We start from the raw sequence: 20,881 nt of genomic DNA on the forward strand, positions 1-20,881 counted from the left end.
TAACCTGGAAGTGACCTTGGCATGCAAAACTACAGCTGAAATGGTTAAAATACGGCAAAATTATAAGTAAAAAACCTGGTCTTATTATGGAAATTGCTGCATGTTAACTGCAGTCAGTGATACCATCTCTGATGATTACATCTTCCTACAGATGTTCTGACTGAGTCAGAGAAACTGCTAACCCTATTATCATTCTTACTATGAGGGTGTATAGCTAATGGTTAAAATTCATAAGCATTCAGAATTTTACCCTTTGGTATTTTATATCAGCATGAAGACTGCCCACTTTATGATATGTTAAATCATTAATTGCAATGATTTGATGATTTTATATCTGGGGTGTAATCAACAGAACAATATGCTTTTTAAAAAGTATACAATAATTACAAATGTATTTTGCTTTCTGTAATAACTTCTGACAAAATGTTCCATATCCACTTGCATATCTAATAACTCCACATACTATATTATACATTTAAGAAGAACCCAATTGTGTAGTTATGAGCATTTGGCTTCTCCCAAAAGAAAAATCTTAATAGGCCACAAATATGGGCAACAATACCGTAAACAAATAGCCATTATGATTAAAAAAATAACATTTTATTCTTGACCCTTAGCACATACTGTTTTCATTCAACAAGTGCCCGTATACTTCAGTATAGTGTATTCTTAAAAAAAACCAGCAACAAGAACTTTTAAGGAAAAATAAGGAGCCAACAGATTTTTTTTCTTAAGACTGGTGTTGACTGTAGAAACAGTCAGAACAGTGATTTCATTTTCCTAGTTTTCATTCCCAATTAATCACATACCTGTTAAGCTACCAAGTGTAAGTTTCCGGCGGCCCATTTTTTCAACAAGCCAGACTCCCACTAGAGTGAAAATGAAGTTTATAAATGCTGTTAATGCAGCCAGCCAAATTGCAAGCCTGTCGTCTTGAACCCCTGACATCTGCAGAATAGTAGCACTGTAGTACCTGTAAGATGAACAGAAGACAAATATAAGTTCCAGTGCCAGTTCACATTTTACTTAAATCATAAATTTATTCATAATATTAAAGCCTTACTAAATCTACTCTGACTTCCTGAATAAGGCAGGTAATTAAACTATCAACCAATAACCTTGTATTGAGCCTAATAAGTCATGTATGAACCACATCTTCATGGGCAACTGGTGCCTACTGAGTCGCCCCCCTCCCAGTGGACAGTCAGCAACTGGGGGGGCGGTCCCCTCGCGACTGATCCTGCCGACCTGCAACTGGCCACTGGCACTTCCAGGTCAGCAGGATTGGGGGGGGACCAACACTCTCGCCTGCCCCCCTGCCTGGGAACAATGCTATCAGGGGCTTGGAACATGACAAATTAAGAGAGTGCACCCCCATGCACCCCCTACACATTGCCTCTGCTTGTCTTCCAGAAATATATCCAGTCTTGATTTAGAGAGATTAAAAGATAGAGAATCTACCACTCCTTTGGTATTTTATTCTAATGGTTAAACATTAGATAAAAATGTATGCATTTATTTCTACTTTGGATTTGGATTTGTCTGGTTTTAATTTCTAGCCACTGGCTCTGTTTGTATGCCTTTGTTGCATTAAAATGCCCTATTGCACCTAGTATGTCCATTCAGGGAATATACTACAAAGGACAAATATGTCTTTCTTTTTTCCACCTAATGGTTATACCTAAACTAATACACAGTAGAGGGAACACTGAAGTAGACGCTCATAATAATGTTCACTTGTTTTAGGGTTTTGCATTCTGACTGCCTGTGCCACTGAGGCATCTCAGAAATATTTTCTGTAGCATTAATCCTATCAAATAAAAATTACAGGTATTTTGAAAAAGGCTGGACATACATTTAAAGTGTATATAAAACATACATTTATAGTGTTTCTAATCCCAGTAGCATGAACAGGAATACCAAATCTTTACACCAAGAAAAAATGTTAGGAAGAAATAAAAATCTTAAAGCTGAAGTGAAATACAGAATAGTTCCTATCCACAACAAATGAATGTAGCTGCTGATAGATTTCATACCCTTTAAAATGTCACAAAATAACCAATACCCTTTCCTGGTAAGAAGTTTTTCCTATAAAAACACAAACAAAACAAACAAAACAAAATCCTTTAGCTGTTTGGTCCCTGACAAGGAAAACTACACTGTAATTCACAGCAAGGATGTGAAAAACATAAAATATTACATTCTGATTATGGGATCACAAGGGTTTAAAACCTTCAGTTTTACTCTCATAATGGACAGCATTTTTGCTCATTGGTTAAATGAATTATAGTTGTGTTGGTTGTCAGTGGAGGGGAAAAGCCAAAAAAAGGGACATGAGAAATAAATTACAACTCCATTTACTCAAACTTCCCTATCATTTACATTTGACATAAGGTTTTCTCTGTCTACCCAATTTCTTTTTAAGATCTCTGAAACATTTTGGGTACCCTTTCTTTTTCTTTTTTGACTGAAAATTGATTTTTAAAAAGCTAATTTTTTGAGCATATATTTAACTTATACTTGTTGATTTTAGCTCTAGTTCTGGTTTTGTTATGGGAGAGCACTGGGTGTTTGAAGTTTAAGCCTTTTTAATATTTAAGATTCTAAAGGAAGTGAGAAACTCTAGAATAAAGAAAAATACAGTGATAGCTCTTAAACGATAAAAGAGTATGAACGACATTGATCATGGTGAAGGCAGACAAAAGATCACCAGAAGCAAGACAGCAACATAAAATGAGAGAAGACGTAACAGGCTTCTGTTCATTTGTGTTTCTTAGAAGTTCAGCACTAGAAACAAACCCCAGTGCTGCTCCCATTAACAAGCAGCATTAGCAATATTGACATTAACACTTTGCTTAGCACATACCATCAGGGGAGGACAGAGGATTAGTACTCATCTGTCATCATTCATTATGTCATTTACCTACAGCACACTGATTGAAGTCATGACCATTCAGCTAGCTTGCTCAACTAGTTTTATTATGCTTCACTCAGGTATTTGGTTTATTTCTGAAGCATCTGTGTATTTACATGAAGGCTCAAGGGCCAGTAGTGCACAATAGCTAAAAAACAGCTACTCAAAGTTTTTGTTTCCAGTTTACCTGTTTAATACTTGCTTACCTTTAAAAAAAAAGTTTGTTTTCAAAGGTAAAAAGAAGGTAAGAGGATGACAACAAGTCATCCTGATATAATTTTTATTTCTCTCTGTAGCCAATCCAACACTTACACTGGAAACCTATTAGCTAGAAGTGTCAATTACAATAGGCATGCTTAAAAAATAATGAAACTGAAAATTTTAGGCACACTCTCATAAATTTGGTGAGCTGCTAATTTTAATAAAAAAATGATGTGTGTAATTTTTGCTTGTACTATAAAGAGAACTTCACCTTTCTTTAATCAGCTGCACTGACTGAAAAATGGATTATTATATTTCCTCCAAAGATATAACAGACTTTCTGGTTTTCTCATGACAATCGCCATTCAAAATGTCACAGCTTACCTTCTATTTCATCTTGCACCAAATGTCACCTCATTATCCCAGTGCCCTACTCTTCCACCTTCTGAAATTTTGGAGGCAATGTTGTTTTATATTTGGGAAGGAAGAGAGTTTATTTTAAGCAAATCAGTTATGACTAAGTAGTCAGGGCTAAGAACACAAAGTAGTATGCATTTCCTTTCAAAATGAAATTGAGGCATGCCTGCACTGAATTAGAATATAAAATGTCCAGACTCTTTGCTGCTACAGTTAAGTCAGCAGAGCGACTAGTGAAGAGGAGGGGTATGCCAGCAGAAGGTTTTTTGTTTGTTTTTTTAACTACATCAACTATATAGCAGCAGGGGCCAAGCTTTTTAGCAGGTGTGTCACAAATTAGCCCCATACCTCCCTGAATGCCACTTTGATCCCCTTCCCCTGCCTGATCTGCTGCTCTTTTTCTCCCTGTTGTATCTGCCACTGTGCTGCCTGCCCCCTACCCAGTCTGCTACATGTTGCACACAAAGGCTGCCCATGCCACTTGTGGCAGCCTTCAGGCACACATGCCACTCCTGAGCTACAGGATGCACCTACAGTAGGGGTAGGCAATCCCTATCATGAGTGCCAGAGCAAGACATGAGAAGGCATTTTACTTGCTGCATGCGCATCGGGGTGGACAGCAAGGAAGGGGCCAGGGTTGTGCTACCACAAGGATCAAACCCTTTGAGGCTCCTCTGCCATCTGCCCCTGACATGCCAACATCTTACAAGTTGAGGTTGTGGGTGTTATTGGCACCCTGCCCAAAAATGTTGCTAACCCCTGACCTATAGGATCAGCACCACATCACCCACCTAATCAATGTAGCTATGCTGACAAAACTGTAACAACAGAGAGATGATCTTCAAGTCCCATGGACAGTGTCCCTGCCCTATCACATAATTACACAGGCACTTGGATCCTTTGTAGCCTATCCATTCCTTTATCTGAATGCATTGATTGTTGGCCCCTGTGGTACATCATTGATGTCTGGCTTTCACCTCTTGTTTTTTCAGAATAATATCTGGACTTCTCAATATTACACTGGTAGTGCTGCTACAGCTTTCCCAGTATAATTATAGTTGTGAAGCCCTCTGGTGGAGGCACAGTGTACGGTGGCAGAAAGGTTTTTACTGACCACCCTACCACCACCTTCCTAAATGACAGAAACTCGCATAACAGAAGCCCTCTTCTGTTAACAATAGCCACATCTACAGGGGGGTTTTGAGAGCAGAGCTACACTGGCTAGAAAGGGTTATCTTTTCATACCCCAAGGTGACACACCTATGCTGGAAAAACTTCACTGCTTACACCAAGCCTGTTTTTTAATTCATGACTTTGGCAGGATGACAATTTCACCCCAAGAATTAGTACATACCACCGCAACTCTATTTTCCTCACATATGCTTCCTCAAGAAGGATCCTTCCTCCACCTTCCTTTCAAATGACTGCTCTACCTACTTGTTGCATCAGTCTTACCTAGAGTTTAAGTGCTTAACTATATCCTCAGAATTCCAGGATTCAATCAAGTGTTTGGTTAAAAGACGTCTACTGGGGGACAAAGCAAACAATTTGCCAAAGCACGAGCCACTAAAGTTCAGGTGTGGAGCACAATTTATATAAAAGTTTTGGAGCTGAACTCCCTCTAAAATGGTATGGCAATATAATGTGTTAAAACTCCTATCTGCAAAAATGTCTGCTAGACTGCAATAGATAACCAACTAAATACAATGCTTGAATTGATGCTTCAGTATTTCCCTTCCTGATGTCAACCTGTGCAGCTGTAACAGCTTATTAAATGTAACAAGCAATAGAAAATGACAGCACATTTTATATTCCTCCTGAAGAAGGAAAAAAAAGCCCCTCTGGCAAAAAAAAAAGGTCAAATTATGACACTATTTATAAACAGACAATATTGAACTTGTACCCAGTATTATAAGGACAGAAAATCCTGTGCACAGGAAACTGTTGGTTTTTTTTTAAAAGACGTGGTCCTAAGACATTTAAAAAAAAAATGATGCAAATGACAAGAGGTAGTCTCCTACCTTTGGAATTTTAAACCTAGATTTAAATACCTGTACAAGCTTTGGAAGTAGATAAATGCAAAAAGACATAATCACAAATTTTATTCTCATTAAGACATCTTAAATCATGATTTCTAAAAATATGCCTCTTGAACTCGCATTACTGTTTACAAAACAAAACGATATCTCATTAATCTTCTACATACAAAGAGTTAAACAGTCACTTTTCCAAGATAATCTTCATAAAATGAAGTACTTGCTATACACACATATATAGAAAGATGGTGTAACAGGGGGCAAGCTTGGGGCAAGATCTCTTGCTGGCCCACCCGTTTCTATGGGCAAGCTGCCCAGTCTCGCCTGCCACGTCTTTGTTGTTTCCATAAACTGTTGGTATAATGCGGGAGACTTCCCATTACTACCCCAGTGCCAGGGGGTGATATCTGCAGCCCTGTTCCTCCCCTACACTGCAGCCCAAGCCTCGCAGATCATATCCACATGTTGTAACCATATCCCAGCCCCTAACTCTGGCCTCTCTCATTGGGCTCTGTGCCCCTCACTCATACTGGGCTCTTTGCCCCACACAGACAGAGTCAGAGCTCCCAGTCTCTGGGCTTCTTGCCTCTTGCTAGGCTCTATGCCGCTTGCTGGGCTCCATGCCCCTTCCCAAACTCTGGGCTCCTTGCCCCTCATTTGCTCTGGGCACCTTGCCCCCCTCTGGACCCACTTTGGTCCTGCCAACCTCCTTGCCAGGTTACCCACTAGGTAACCCCCACCTGCCTTTCACCGGGGTGGCAACTGGCCTGGCATTTCCTGGGGGCTCCCATGCCACTAGGAGCCCCACCAGGCCACCCATCCCACCAGGAGGGTGCAGTTTTAGGTTATGCCCAGGATCAAGAGTCTCCTTTCCATCCCCATAAGCTCTTGCCCTTACCTCCTGGTTTTTCCTGCTGCAGCTCAGCTAGGCGATGTTTCTGCCTGGCTGGCAGTAACAGACTGCAACCTTTATGTACTAGGTTCTCAAAATGGCTGCTACCATCAGGCATCTGCTGGATGCCTGATCCAGCCCTTAAAGTGGCAGGCACCAACAGTGCCCTACCACAGAAGGGTTAACTTCAGAGGAAATACATTTCATCTCTCTTTTTCTCTTCCACAGAGTTGACATGGTTGAAAGTGACATCTCCTGTAAGGAAGGGAAAATCCTCATATACAACTAAGTCCCTGGACAATTCACAACGTATTAGACTTTTCTGTTTAGTTCACTCACCCAGTAGACAAAAAGCCTAATGTTTCAAGTTTCATATCTTTTGATCAAAAATGCCCTCAGCTGTCAAACTCTCAGCATCCTAGCCGTGCTTGCCCACATCCACATCCTTTATGACGTGCAAAGCCAACTCTATACTGCATAAATCAAGACCCCTCTTACTAATTTCATGCAAAGCTTTTTTGGTGAAAAGATAGAACCACTGTTCCAGTAAAATAGAATGTATAGCTTTCTCTACTGCAAAAGTATCTTCTCCATCTTCTCAAGTGTTCCACACTACAATTTTGTTTAAATACAATGCTGTATATAAAGGGTTGATGAAAAGTTCAGGGCAAGACTCAAAAAAAAAATGTCCACTGGCTACCTAAACTGCCAAACTCAGTCTATGTCAATGCCCCAAAACAGAATGATGCAAATAACACCCTGGTAAATAAATTAATTACTAAATAGTGAAGAAAATCTGAAGTGCTGACCATGCCAACTTTTTCAAGCACTCTTCCTCTGCAACTGTGAGAGCATGAATGGGATCCACTCACTGTGTTTTATCAGCTTGTTCCACACACGGGTTACTGGATTAACAGCAAAATGTCTAAAAAAACCGAACAACCCCCCCCCCCAAGCCTTTGGAAAATGATGGAAACATAAATATACAAATTCCACTGAAAGAAGACTTAGACTTTTACTATCTAATGGAGTTACTTTCATAGCCAGTCTCTACTCTGAAAAAACATTAAAGGATATTTTTTATATTCTGATGCCTCTATCACAATTTGTCCAGAAACATTTGTCTCCCGTAGCACCTCCTGGCTGGAAAGCAGTGGCTGCATATAGCTGCATCAATTTTGAAATGTTCCAGCTGGGGGTGGAGGGAGCTCCATACAGTTTGTATGCACATCCCCCAGCTGAAACAATTTATTTTTGGGAACATTTCAAAGCCTATTTCACTTCTGTCTGCACCCTCTGTGAGGGAGAAAGGATGGAGATGGTGGGAGCAAAAGCAGGAGAGGGAGAAGTTGGCAAATTAGGAGGGAGATGAATAAGGTAGAAGCTGCTGTTGTACCAACTTTCAGACTTGAAGAGCAGTGTTGCTTCTGGCACAGGAGGCATATACAGGCACAAGGTACTACAGTTTTAATGGGATAAGCTGCTCATTGGCTGGAGTTGTGTGAACAAAGCATTACAGAGAAATGGCAACGCAATGGTATGTTAGGATAACACTTTCCTGCCTCCTTATTACGTATGTCACACTGGTATTAGAGAGGCTGCAATTTCTGGTTCAATGAATAGAGCATTATACTGAGAGTTGAGAGACCTGGTTTTTATTTCAGTTCTGCTATGGACCTGTTTTTTGACATGTAACCTCTCTTGACCATTGTGCCTACCTTGTTATGGTTTTTCTCTTATCAAGTGCCTATCAGAATTGGGAACCCATCTTAAGAAAGGCCTCTATGCACTTTTATAGTACAATTAATTAATGTCAACAACAAAAGTTGTTGTCGTATTTTACATATGATATGTCAGATATTTGTGGTAAAGATTTACTTCTAATGGGAGACTGCTAAATCTGCCTGTGACAGGCAAAATTTATCCAATATAATGAAAACAGATAAAAGGGAAGACACTGAAAAGATCATGTCATATTCCATTTTGACATTATGTTTAACCAAGCTGGACACAAAACCTTGACTGCATTATTATAATTCAGTATCAGGTCAGGGCATTATCATTAGTTATTTTAACAGTTTCACAGCAGCCTCCAGATCCTTACAACTATAATTTTCTCTTTGGTTTTTCAGTGAAGTAAATCAGCTTTTGTTAGCCAGAAAAGCTTATCTCACCGGAAGGAAAACAAAAATTTCTCTTTGCTTGCTTCCATATCAGAATGTGCTATGATACTCTTATAAAGACGCTATAAATAAAATCTTCTAGCCATAATGGATTTTAATTCTTTTTTTTTAATAATATGAAGAGTTATCAAGCAATTTAGTAAGAACACAGTAACATACGATTGGAAGGAGTCTCTTGGGTTCTCCAGTTCACTTCCTTTGCTATCTCAGGGAGCAATATTACACAATCCCATTCTAAAAGTGGATACATTTCCCACTGGAAAGGTTGTTCCAGTACCCTATTTCTCTAATGGGATAGAAATCTTCTTCTAATTTCAGACCAAATTTATTCATAACCAGTTTATAGTTAATACTGCTCAACAGATCAAATAGCTCTTTTCCATCTCTGATATTTACCCCCACATAATGCATTTAGGCCTTTGTTCTGTCAGGTTAAGAAAGCCAAGCTACTAGAGTATTTTCTTGTAGGATAGATCCATCGCTCCTCTTATCATCTTAATAGTCTTTCTTTGTACCTGTTCCAGCTTGAATTAATCTTTTTTGAACATGAATGACCAGAATTGTGCACATAATTCTAGGGGAGGCCTCACTGGTATCTTGTACAATGGCAATAATATTTCTAGATTCTACTAGAAACAACTGGCCTGATGCATCCAAAAACAGCATGTGCTTTTTAATGAACACACTACACTGCTATCTTCCTAAGATATTCTAGTACAAGGATGTCCAACTTCTAAGCAGCTGGGGGCCATATGCCAGAGCTGTCAATTGACCATAAATTTAGAGACAGTCCATAAAAAAGAAGCCTGCCTATAACGTCTATAAAAAACTTTACAGAGCCATCTGTAAACTTTACAGAGCCATCTGTAAAAACCTAAGAAGCCCAGAGCTTGATTGAAGCTCATCAGAATGAGACTGGAGGCAAGCCTTGTTGCCCAGACAAAGCAGAGAAGTGCCACCTAGGTAGAGAAGAACCTTGCATGAAGCATTCTCTCAAGGCTTTGTAGCCTGTAGCTCCCTCCCCACCAGCTATGTGCTGCTGCTGCTGCAACCTTTTGTCTGCTTGTAATATTGCTGGGCTGGAGGTAGGCAAATAGTAGTATTTGCCAAGGTGGAGGGAAGGGGGGGAGGCCAGCAGGGGTAAAGCTGGGGTTCAGTCAGGGGTACAAAGGTATGGGGGCAGACCCCTGGGGTGGAGGCAGCACAGTGTGAAACAATTGCTGCAGTCAAGCAGGGTTGCCAACCCAAGATTTTTTTAAATTTTTTTTACTGACAATCTGCAAACTTATTACTGACAAACATTTTTTACTATAGTTTATGTTAAACCCCTAAATTTGAAACTGGCCCTTTTCCAGAGTCTGGCAGAAGAGTTATATTTGCATTATGTAAAACATATATTACTAAAAGAACGTCAGTAAAAATTTGGAGTTTGTCAATAAAAACAAAAAAAAGGTCTTGGGTTGGTAACCCTGCATGCCCTACAGGCCGCACCAGAAAGGCTGCAAACCCCGGGGGGGGGGGAGTAGGGGGAGCATTGGTCTCCCCTGCCCCCAGACTGCACACTGTGCACAGGTATTCTATCTCACTGCTATGCTACATGTGTGGGTGGGCAGGTGCCCACCCATTGCATGTACCTTATGCAACTCCCCACCTCACCTTAGGCTGCTTGGCTATGGGCTTGCCTGCCACACTGTGATGCCTGGGTGCTCTGGGCACCCATCACTCCTGACACCACAGGTCATGCAGCCCTTTGCTGACCCTCTGCTCTGCCCTGCCCCCTGGGCAGTGGCATGCAGCAGAAGCCAGAAGGGGGGACATCCTTGATCTCCCAGCTGATGTTCCAGGCTTAGTGATAAGGGCAAGGATGGTCAGGTAGGAGTCTGGGAGCTAAGTATCACCCCCTTGCCTGCTGCATGTGGCTTACGAGGTAGACAGCCCTGATCTACTACATAGTGGTCTTTCTCTTCCTCTAACTGTGAAGCCCCCAGCCTACAGAAAAAATGTAGTCCCAAAGTACATTATATTGCAGATTGTATTATTAAACTGCATCCTACTTTCATTATTTCAATCTTCAAGGTCATCCAGTCTCTAACAGTCTGATTCTCCTCTATGTTGATGCCCCTTATTTTTCCATCATCAACAAATTTCATGAGCAAAATCTTGTTTTTAACTGGCACACCCCTACCATGACATTACAGTTTATCCATATTTAGATTAGAAACTTGAATTGCAATGTAGTACAGTCTGGCTGAGAAGGAAAAAAAAAAAGCCCTGCATGCTATGTTTACTTAACAGAATTTTAGATCAGACCAACATCTTTAAATTGATAAAGAAGGTGCTATTTATAAAGACTTCATGAACCCCAACTACCAAATTGATCCTCTGGGTGTCCATTTCACTGAAAAGTATCAGCAACTGGGTGAAAATTGTGCAATATGAATTCAATCAGACCTTGTCTGATTTTCTTCCACTCTATTAGTGCCCTCCACACATGCATCTCTATTGTGTTTTCCCCCTTCTGCTCATCTTATCTGCTACCTCATTTTCAGACTATTACGAAGATATACTCTCTTGAAAACACGTTACCTGATTGCTTTCCTCTTCAGCATTTACATCTTTCTCCAACTCAAATTTTTAAAATGCATCTTGCAATATACACTTCTATGTCTGTGATTTTATTGAGTTTTTTTGGCTCCTAGCACATACATCTTAACCCCTCACCAAATTCAATGCTGAGCATCTGTACTTCAGCATCATTGCCCGATACCAGATTATGTAAAACAGAAAAGCTATAAAGTGTGCGGAATACTAGCAAACATTTCCAGATTGTGATGCACTTAAAAAAAAACACATGAAAAATGTTCAACAGGCACAATACTTTCCACCAAAGAATACTAAATAAAATGTATATATTCACACAAACAGCTTCTTGGCTTGTATGATATTATGGCTAATCTAAACCATAAACTCGTCACACATTATTATTCAACAGAACTGAGTTAGTTCACTGGGCAAAAGGGAGCATTTTGTCACATCCACTTTTGTCTTCTAAAAGATGCTTAACTCTTGCCTTGATTGATTATTACACTAAGCAGCTTTATACATGTCAGTGGTATCCCTTGTGGTAGAGATGAGACAGGTCTGTATGATGATGATGATGATGATGATGAATATAAGGGATTCTTTATTCCATCTGTTGGGCAGAAACAGGACCTGTTTAATTCTTTGATGCTTTCACTCCCCAAAAACCTGGCAATAATAAAAGGTCAAAGCATAGGTAATACAAGAAATTCTTAAAATAACTTATACATTCACAACAGAGTAATTAATCCCTATTTAAAACGAATTCCCACTGCACCAAATTATAAAGTGGGTTATGATAGATACACATTCCATTTACTGCCATTTGAAAGGCAGACACAGACCATTTTAAGATTATTTCTAACAGTATATATATGCTTACAACTGTCACCAAAATCAAACATGCAAACACATGTACCCCACCTGTCAGGCTAAAAAAAAGGCAGAAAAGCTGCAAAAATGTTCCTTAACATTGCTATGGGGCTGTATGAAACAACTGAACACTGCGCTGTAGGGGAGAAGGATCTCTCAGTTCCTCAGCATCCCACAGTGCTCCACTCTCCCTGACCTCCAGAGGGAAGAAGGCAGGGAGAGAGAGAGAGAGAGAAAGGAGGATAGTTAACGAATGCTGCAATGGTGTTCAACTGTAATCAGGGCTGAGGCATGAGGAGTTGTGTCCCATCCCTCCCTCCATCATAACTGAGAGCTTCAGCATCCTCTGTGACAGCCCACTGCTCCTGGCAGGGACAAGGGAAGCAGAACAGCAGCTGCCTGGTCTCCAGGGGCAGTAGGGAGATCCTGGTAGCTCACCACCTACCTGCAGGGGGACAGGCTGCCAGAGAGCCCACTGCTACCCCGGTCTCCTGGGAGCAGCAGCTCTCCTTACTGTCCTCTGTGGAAAGGTTAACTCTCAGTGAGTTGGCTCACTGATAGGCTCTCTTCCCCTGTGGTGGAAAAGGTATAGAGCTGCAGGGCCAAGTACCCCCCTATCATTCCTTGATGGACAGTACACTGCTGCTTGTCTTTACTGGGATTTACAGGAAGGGGAATCACACCTTTACACACAGGTCACACTACATTTTCATAGCACTACAAAATTTGGTGACATTTGTAGACTACAAATGCATGTCTGTCCATGGCCACAGTTTCCAATCCTGAGGTCTGTATCTGGCAATCTTCTGACTTCAGCAGGGAGTGACCATTTTGGGCTCAGGACCTAAAGCAACACACTGCAGTGTCCTTGCCCATACTTATATGGTGAAGCTGGAGAGGCAGAAGTTACTGTATATTAAAAAGGCTACTCCCCTGGTTTCAGTGGAGCACCTGGAAGTGGGGAACATATTTTAGACAGAAAGCAGGGAACAGATGCACTGAATAAGCTAACTAAATCAGAGATGAACAACATGCTTTTGTGAGCTGACTTCACTTCATCAGATGATGTGAAAGGACCCTGTGTTAGTCTGCCTGACTTCAGACTAACAAGGCTAACTACCTCTGACCATATATTAGAATATTCCACAAGATTGTGTAGGCATTCTGTATTGCAAATACATTTCTGCACAGTTTTGAGTTGTGAATCTATGAAATTCAACAGCTTCTTCCTTACAGCAGACATGTTACATCCAGCCTGCAGAGAAACCATCCTGCAGCTGCAGCCAAGCACAGGGAATGCTAGCCCTCTTCCCGCTGGATCTCAGACTGGAAGTGGGGGTCCATGGACCCAATCCAATGGGACTGGCCCCACAGTCCTGGGAGCTGCATGTGGTAGCAGGTAACAGGGCCAGGCTGCTGGTTCCATTGTGCAGGCCTCCTCCCAGCAGTGCACGGCTCTGGCCAAGGCCTGGGAGCTGCACGTAAGCTGCAGGGAGCCCCACACAATGAAACCAGCAGTCTAGCCCCACTCCTTGCCACCACATGCAGCTTCTGGGACTCAGCTGGAGCCGTGCACTCCCAAGGAGCTCTGCCTTCATGGGCCATAAGTGCCCCAAGGGCCCGCCTACCTGCTGCTGCTAGCAGAGATGCTGTGTACCTTGTGGGGGGAATGTATGTGTGTGTGGGGGGGGATCCCCCTCACATGCACACCCCACTGTACCCACACACACCTCACTATACACACACGAACCCCACAGCCCCCCACACTCCCATGCTGTCCTCACATCCCACTCCACCATGCCCACACCCCCACCAAACCCTCCACACACCCAAACCTTCCCCACACCACCCACATGCCCACCCCATCCTACAAAACCACAGCCCCCTTCCACACACACACAACTACATCTCCCTCACATGCTTCCCATAAACCCTACACCCACAATATACAAGAGTAAGACTTTATTTTGAACCATCATGCAATCACCATGCCCGGTGACAAAAAAGTCAAGGGTCAGGGGTAGAATTCCAGTCCCAAGATGGTGATCAGGGGGAAGGGCCCATGTCAAGACATGGAGCTATCCTTGTGGCCCTCAACAGCTCAGCAAAACTCATTACTCCAGCAAAATTCCAGCCTAAATAATTGCCCGCCCCTGATCCAAGCCATAGACCAATCCTGCACACCTGACCTACAGGGCCAGGCAAGTCTGACACACTTGCTTTACAGGTACAGTAACTGATACAAGAATTCTTAGAGTTTTGGGTAACTCATGTAAATCTTCATAGTTAGTGTATACTGCAGATTCCCTATTGCTGCCTAAGTGCAAAAACTTTTATAAAGATTTCTATGATTCATTACCTTATTGTGCTATGAAAAATGTTATTTTTCATATTACAAGATACTAGTCACATATATAACTTCTAAGCAAACCCAAGAAGAAAATGCACCAATATTTAGTAGGGATTACCAGTATCTTGAAATGTTTAAGATCCTTTGTAAATCAGGAAGCACACCTATTTCCCCAAATTTAAAAGGATGCTGCCATATCCATCTGATATTTTAACCAAGGTGATTAAATCAAAGGTAGAGCAGGGTGGCACATTAGAGACTAACTAGTTTAGAGAGGCAAGAGCTTTCATAGGCGACAGCCTATATCAGAAGCTATTGACTTACAGAATTAAAGGGTTTAAAACAGAAACTATTTAAAAATAAAGGTAAAGGACAGAGGGAGAGGAGGGGGCACTGATCAAAGTAACGTCTAATGTTATTTTAACTGTAAGAGCGAAGAAAAAAATTTCATTTTCTAGTTGTTTACAGCATGCATGGCATGCCTCCTTAAATATACAGGCGGTCCTCAACTTACATCGTTTAGAGTTACAACATTTTGCACTTACAACGTTTCTAAATTGACAACCTGTTTCAACTTTGATGTTGTTTCGACTTAACAACGCTTGACCTGATGTGACGTCATGACAGCGAACAAGTCCACAAAAACCTGCAGCCAAGACTCCTGAGAAGAATCCAGCCAAGGACCCTTCAAAAAGTCCAATCAAGAGCCCTTCAAAAAGTCCAGCAAAGTCACCTCAAAGAAGTCCTTCCAAATCAATATGGCTACTATTTATAAGATAAATATATTAAAATGCTATATTACTCATCTATAATTGATTGAGTACAAAATTCCGGGTTATTTTTGGTGAAAACAGGGTATCGGTCCTTGGTTCAGGAACCAATCCCCCATTTATAACATTATTTCCTAGGGGAAAATCAGTTCCAAGTTACAACAGTTCGATTTAAGATGCCGTTTTCAGGAACCAATTGTGTCATAGGTCTGAGGACTACCTGTAGTCATTTTCTCTTGCAGGCCTAGTCATTTTAGTTTGTATGTGATTTTTAACACAACAATAGGGGAGACTTCCCCCCCTCTTAGAGAAAGGAAACTATTTTGGTAAAATAATATGGCTAGAGGCTCAGTTAAGTTCGCACTTGCAATCACTTTCTGCATCCAACTAAGTGGATTTAGTGTTGATAGAGTCTCTTTAGATTTAGGCATAGAACTCTAAGGTTAAACCATTCAAAGAAATGGATTCAGCCAGAGCACAGAATAAGATTTTTAAGAGCAAATGGTGGCATTTGGAATTAAATGGGTATACCAACAGTCAACAGAGTTAAGGCAAAGGAAATGAGATGACATTTCCAGATTAAAGCAACTACTTAAAATGGCGAAGTGCCTTTGCAAAGTTTCACCTTTTTGCTCCCCTTTTCCATAACTGAATCTATTTTTGTCCTTCTTATTCAACATATATCATTACCTAGCTCTTAAACAGATTTATTCACCAGGAGATCTCAAAGCACTTCAGAAAAGAGCTATCATTATCCCCATTTTACAGATGGGGAAAGTGAAATATGGAAAGGAATGTGACTTGCCCATGTCACCCAGCATAAGTGGCACCACCAGAACAGAAGCCAAGACTCACTAATCCCATTCCATTGTTCTATGGAACAATGGAATGGGATTACAGTAGGATACCTTCTGATAAATCAGCATATTGAAAACCCAGTGGGAAACGCATACTAAGTAAGATTTTAAAAAAACGCCTATCTTTACTGAAGAGTCTGTAAAAACTGAACACTTTCTGATCTCTGAAATATGCAACAAAGTAATGCAATATGAAATCACTGAATTTGTTTTAATAAGATACATAATTTTGATACACATGATACATAATTGATTGTTTTTGTACAAAAACAGTAACTCATTTTCCATGATATGCTGTGATTTACCTCTGTGGCTGAGTTAAATACAATAGTACTAGCAGGACATTAGTAGTAAGAGGAGTGGCCAACCCACAGCATGCTTGCCACAAATGGTACAGGCAACTTCTATGCCTGGCATGCGGCAGATTACAGAAGGAGCAGAACAGTGGGGAAGGCAACAGGCTTCCAGCATGTGGGGCTTCCCTCCTGTGCTTGGCAAGTACAAGAGCTGCACATGTGTGCAGAGAGCGCCAGCGGTACAGACAGCCTGGCAGAGGCTGTGCCCCTTGCTACGATGTGCAGTGCTGGCCAGAGCCACACCCCACTGGGCACCTGTGCTAGTCGTGAGCGCGCAAGCATCCCTGCCCGCTGCCACTGCCACCGCCTGCCAGGGCTGCATGCCATGGGGGAAGTGTAGGGGGTCCCCACACCTCCCACCCTCCCTCACACCCACATGCTGCCCACATGAGCTCTGTGTTGCTGCCAGCCCCAGCCCAATGCTCTGCAGTTCTGCTCAGCTGCAGCTGTACTCCCACCACTTCCCTACCTGCTGCTCAGAGCCAGCAGGAGACCAGGGAAATGGAGCAGGACCCTGGGGGCTGCAGTTAACAGCCCTGCCTGGTATCTGCGTGCTGATGGGGTCAGGTCCTTCCACCCACAAGGGTGACAGCAAGGTGCAATAGGATATGTTTGGGGGGGTGTAAACGCGGGTGCCTCACTCCTGCACTCGTGGATGCAAGGTCTGGCCAGGGTACAATTTGTTGGTGGGCACCGCAAGCCGGTTGTCTGCTTACCACTGACAGGTTGTCTGTGTACTGCTGATGGTACACATACCACAGATTGGGAACCACTATATTTACCAGGTAAAAGGAGCCAAGGATTTATCATATATCAAATGTTCTGCAGTACATGACTATATGTAACTTCTTTCATGGAAGAAGGCTACTGCAGTTTAGATTTCACCTACCACAAACAAATGTGTACCTGGGAAGTTACTGCAGAGCTGCTAATTTACTTCAGAATAAAATGCCTGCGTGTCTATGCCCACAAAAACTAATTAGATGAAGTGGTGTAAAAAACCCACTACTTGACTGGGACCCTCATTTCAGATTATTGCTTTTTGAAAATTAAAGAATGTAGAAACAAAAACAAAAGTAAATGAACAAAAAAAAGTATTTACAAACTGTATTTTGTTCATTTATTTACAAAATTCCTACCATACTTCTTTACTTCCGACAGCTGCAGTTTAGTTGTACTTGTTCATAAAAAAACCCCTCAAACTTGTTCATTATTATTATTTGGTAATATCTGATAGCACTGCAAGGCTGAAGGGTGCAAATGGCTGCCAAAAGCAATCACAGATTTCAGCAGAATCAGTGGCATGTTAATGAGCTTAGGTGGTGTTAAAAGAAGGCTCAGTTAAAACATCTGCAAATAAACAATAGGACTAAATCGATGAAGAAAGGTGCAGGGCTTGCTGGTAGAGTTCAAGGAACAATGCTCGTATCAGAGAGAGAGAGAGATGGAATGAGTGAGCCAGGAGAAGTGGGTGTGTGACCTTGAAAAGGCATAGAAGCAAAAAAAAAAAAAAACGTTTGAACACGGTTACTTGATGATTTCTGAGAAAGGAAACTGCCTTTATTCTACCTATTCCTCCTGCCACTCAGGGAAACCAGACTTTCTGTAAATTTTTATGAATCAAAAAAGATTACAGCAAGACTCACTTGGTGACAAAGTGGATCATTCATCTTTAAACAGAAAGGTCGAGAATACGGATGTTCCAGCTATAGGAGAATAAATTTACTTGGCCACTCTCTGAAAAATACATGAAACTTACTGAAGCTAGAGTTAGAATCACCAAAAAAGATCAGTGATAATCTGTCTGTCCTAATCCTACATTAGTCCTTAGACTCCTACAAGAAAAATACAAAGAAAAGAAAAAGCTTTTGTTTTTGTAGATCCAGAAAAAAAACATTTATTATGGGATGGATGCCATCAACAACATTTATTATGGGATGGATGTCATCAACAGAGAAGTTATATCTTCACTGTGGAATATGATGTTTGCAGATGACTTTGTAATACAAAGACAGACCTCAAAAAAAGTTTAAGGAAACTTCACAGAATGTCAATAGTACATTTATGGGTAAGTATCTTGAAGTAAATACACCGACAGAATTAATGCTCTGTGGAAATGCAGATGGAGTTATAAGATGCATATATCTTACAGAGACTCATTGTTATACATACCTGGCTTGAGGAAGACGCTGAGTTAAGGAAAAGGAAAAACAATGCATGTAACAACTGAAAAGCATTATCCAGAATGAGACAGGATAAAAAGTTACTATCAAAGTTGAAGAATCAGATTTAGGAAGGGGGTAAGAGTTATACTGACTCAAAACACTGAGTGTTAAAAAAGAGTATAAAATGCCAATGAAACATGGGTGGTAACATGGTTAAAAGTTTGCACAATATTTAAGGATAATGTTCGAAATGTCATGGACAAATTGGGAAGGTAAAAGAAGGTCATACTGCTAAGACATTATTAAATATGGAAGAGAAGATGACTACATTTAAAAAAAAAAGGAGTATGTGAAAATAAAAAAACACAGAAGCTTTGATCAATGACAAAAGAATGAGGAGAAAGCAGAATCAAACCACCAGCCAATGCCCCCATAAGGCTAAAGCTAAATATGATGACATTTAAATACATCTCCTGACTACTTGTTCTTGATTTCTCATTCAAATAGGAACCACCCCACAAGTCCTTGCCTTTCTATTCAACCAGCACTATACGATTTTTAATAAATAATGAAATTTTGGTTTTCACTGAACTTCTAGTCTTTTCTGAGGTGAGAGGAAAGATCATTTTCATTTACACACAGTGTGCAGATTAGTGAATTGTAATTTAGAATCTACTGGGTTTCTTATAAATAGCACATACTGAAAAACAATGTACCTTTCAGGATGTTAATTCACCTCCTGCCAGGGCCAGATTGCTCCTTACAGCATGTTCTTTGGAGCTTTATATAGTTTAGATCTGAATAGGCCAAGTGATGGAGCTTCCTGAGGAGACCATTTCACATTTCAGTAGACCTCACTGGAAATAATTACCTTAGGGTTTTGTACTGTCAGCCATCACCAAAATATCTAAGCTACTTTTACCTTTTTTATTTAAAAAAATGTCCAATATATAAAAGATTATTTAAAGACTTACAATATACAGGGATGATTCATCTCTAAAAAAAGCACCTGGAAAATACTTATTTCCATAGCCAGAATACATGCCAGAAGCCTGTATATCTTAGTCATCTTATTCTCTAGCATCATGTTGGTCAGCTAGACTTGTTTTTTGTAGGTTCTTGTAGCTGAACACAAGTATTGCTAGAAATGCAGCTAACTGGATAAAGTGTACAAAGGACCTACCTGGAAACAGTAGCTTAAAAATGACATGGATTTAACATTCCATCTGTCAATTTATTCATCAGAGAAGTAGATTACAGTAATTTTGGTTTCCATAACTATTGTATCTAGACAATGGAGCCATACTGTATGAAATATGAATTATTTAATGCATTAAAAAAATCTATGATAAAACAATATTCAGGCTGCAAAATCCAGATCTCAAAATATAGGAAAAGGCAGAAGTTAGGCTGCTTGTACTTGAAATCTGGCCACTTTGTGACTGTGCTATATGGTACAATTTGTAATTATGTGCCCAGAGATTATTTTTTATCCATACTCTCATATTGCTCTGCAACCTCAATCATATCTCCACTTTTTGGCCCCCGATTTCTATTCCTGTTCCTCCTCCCATAAAACTCTGGTCCCTGCCTGCACACCATACTCCTACCTGCTCCTTCCCCAGGCAACCTAATTTCTACCATTTCCTAGCTTTTAAGTACTTTTCTTTGCAACCATAATCTTCTTTTAACAACTTTTCTAATTCATTTCTTAAATTCTTTAGAGAAGCAAACACAACAAAAAACAGAAATTCATGTTATATGAGCAAGGGAAATCTCATGTTACTTCAGTTACTGGCTATGGGTGACTGGATTTTAGAGATAATCACTTTCCTGAAGTCAAGGGTTTTTAAATCAGTAAACAGATTTAGAGATGTTTTCTACTGAAAGAAAGCAGATTATAAAGTTGTAATTATGATCTGTAAAAAAAGCTGTAGTTTTAATAACACCCAGACAGAATTAAAAGCAAGAAATACAGAATTTATAGGACTTTATAAATACCATGCATTAACACTCAACCCTGCACACACAAAAACTTTGCTTCCCTAATGAAATCATCAATCTGATTAACATAATTCTCTTAATGAAACTACTTAACATTGTAGTGATACTGCAAATATTAGTTTCTATGTTAAAACTTTATTACCGTAAAAGCTGTGTTAACCAGCATGAGTGGGGCAAGAAGGGGGGGCTGGGTATCTAAAAATTCTGGTCATCTGAGGCAGGGGTTTTCAACCTTTTTGAAAACCCCTGAAGAACAGTGTGTGTGGGGGGGGTGGCAGTGGCC

General features: G+C 40.6%; 1 protein-coding gene across 1 annotated transcript in view; it reads right to left on the reverse strand.

Annotated features, from left to right (window-relative positions):
• Positions 1–20,881, reverse strand: part of SLC2A13 (solute carrier family 2 member 13) — a 298,231-nt gene that overhangs the window by 84,463 nt on the left and 192,887 nt on the right. The window contains exon 5 of the mRNA XM_019543534.1: positions 810–973. Within this exon, the coding sequence (XP_019399079.1) occupies positions 810–973 (164 nt within the window). The remainder of the gene's footprint in view (positions 1–809; positions 974–20,881) is intronic.

The sequence above is a fragment of the Crocodylus porosus genome, unplaced genomic scaffold (genome assembly GCF_001723895.1).
Source record: "Crocodylus porosus isolate Cpor-Errol unplaced genomic scaffold, CroPor_comp1, whole genome shotgun sequence".
NCBI classification, from domain to species: Eukaryota; Metazoa; Chordata; order Crocodylia; family Crocodylidae; genus Crocodylus; species Crocodylus porosus.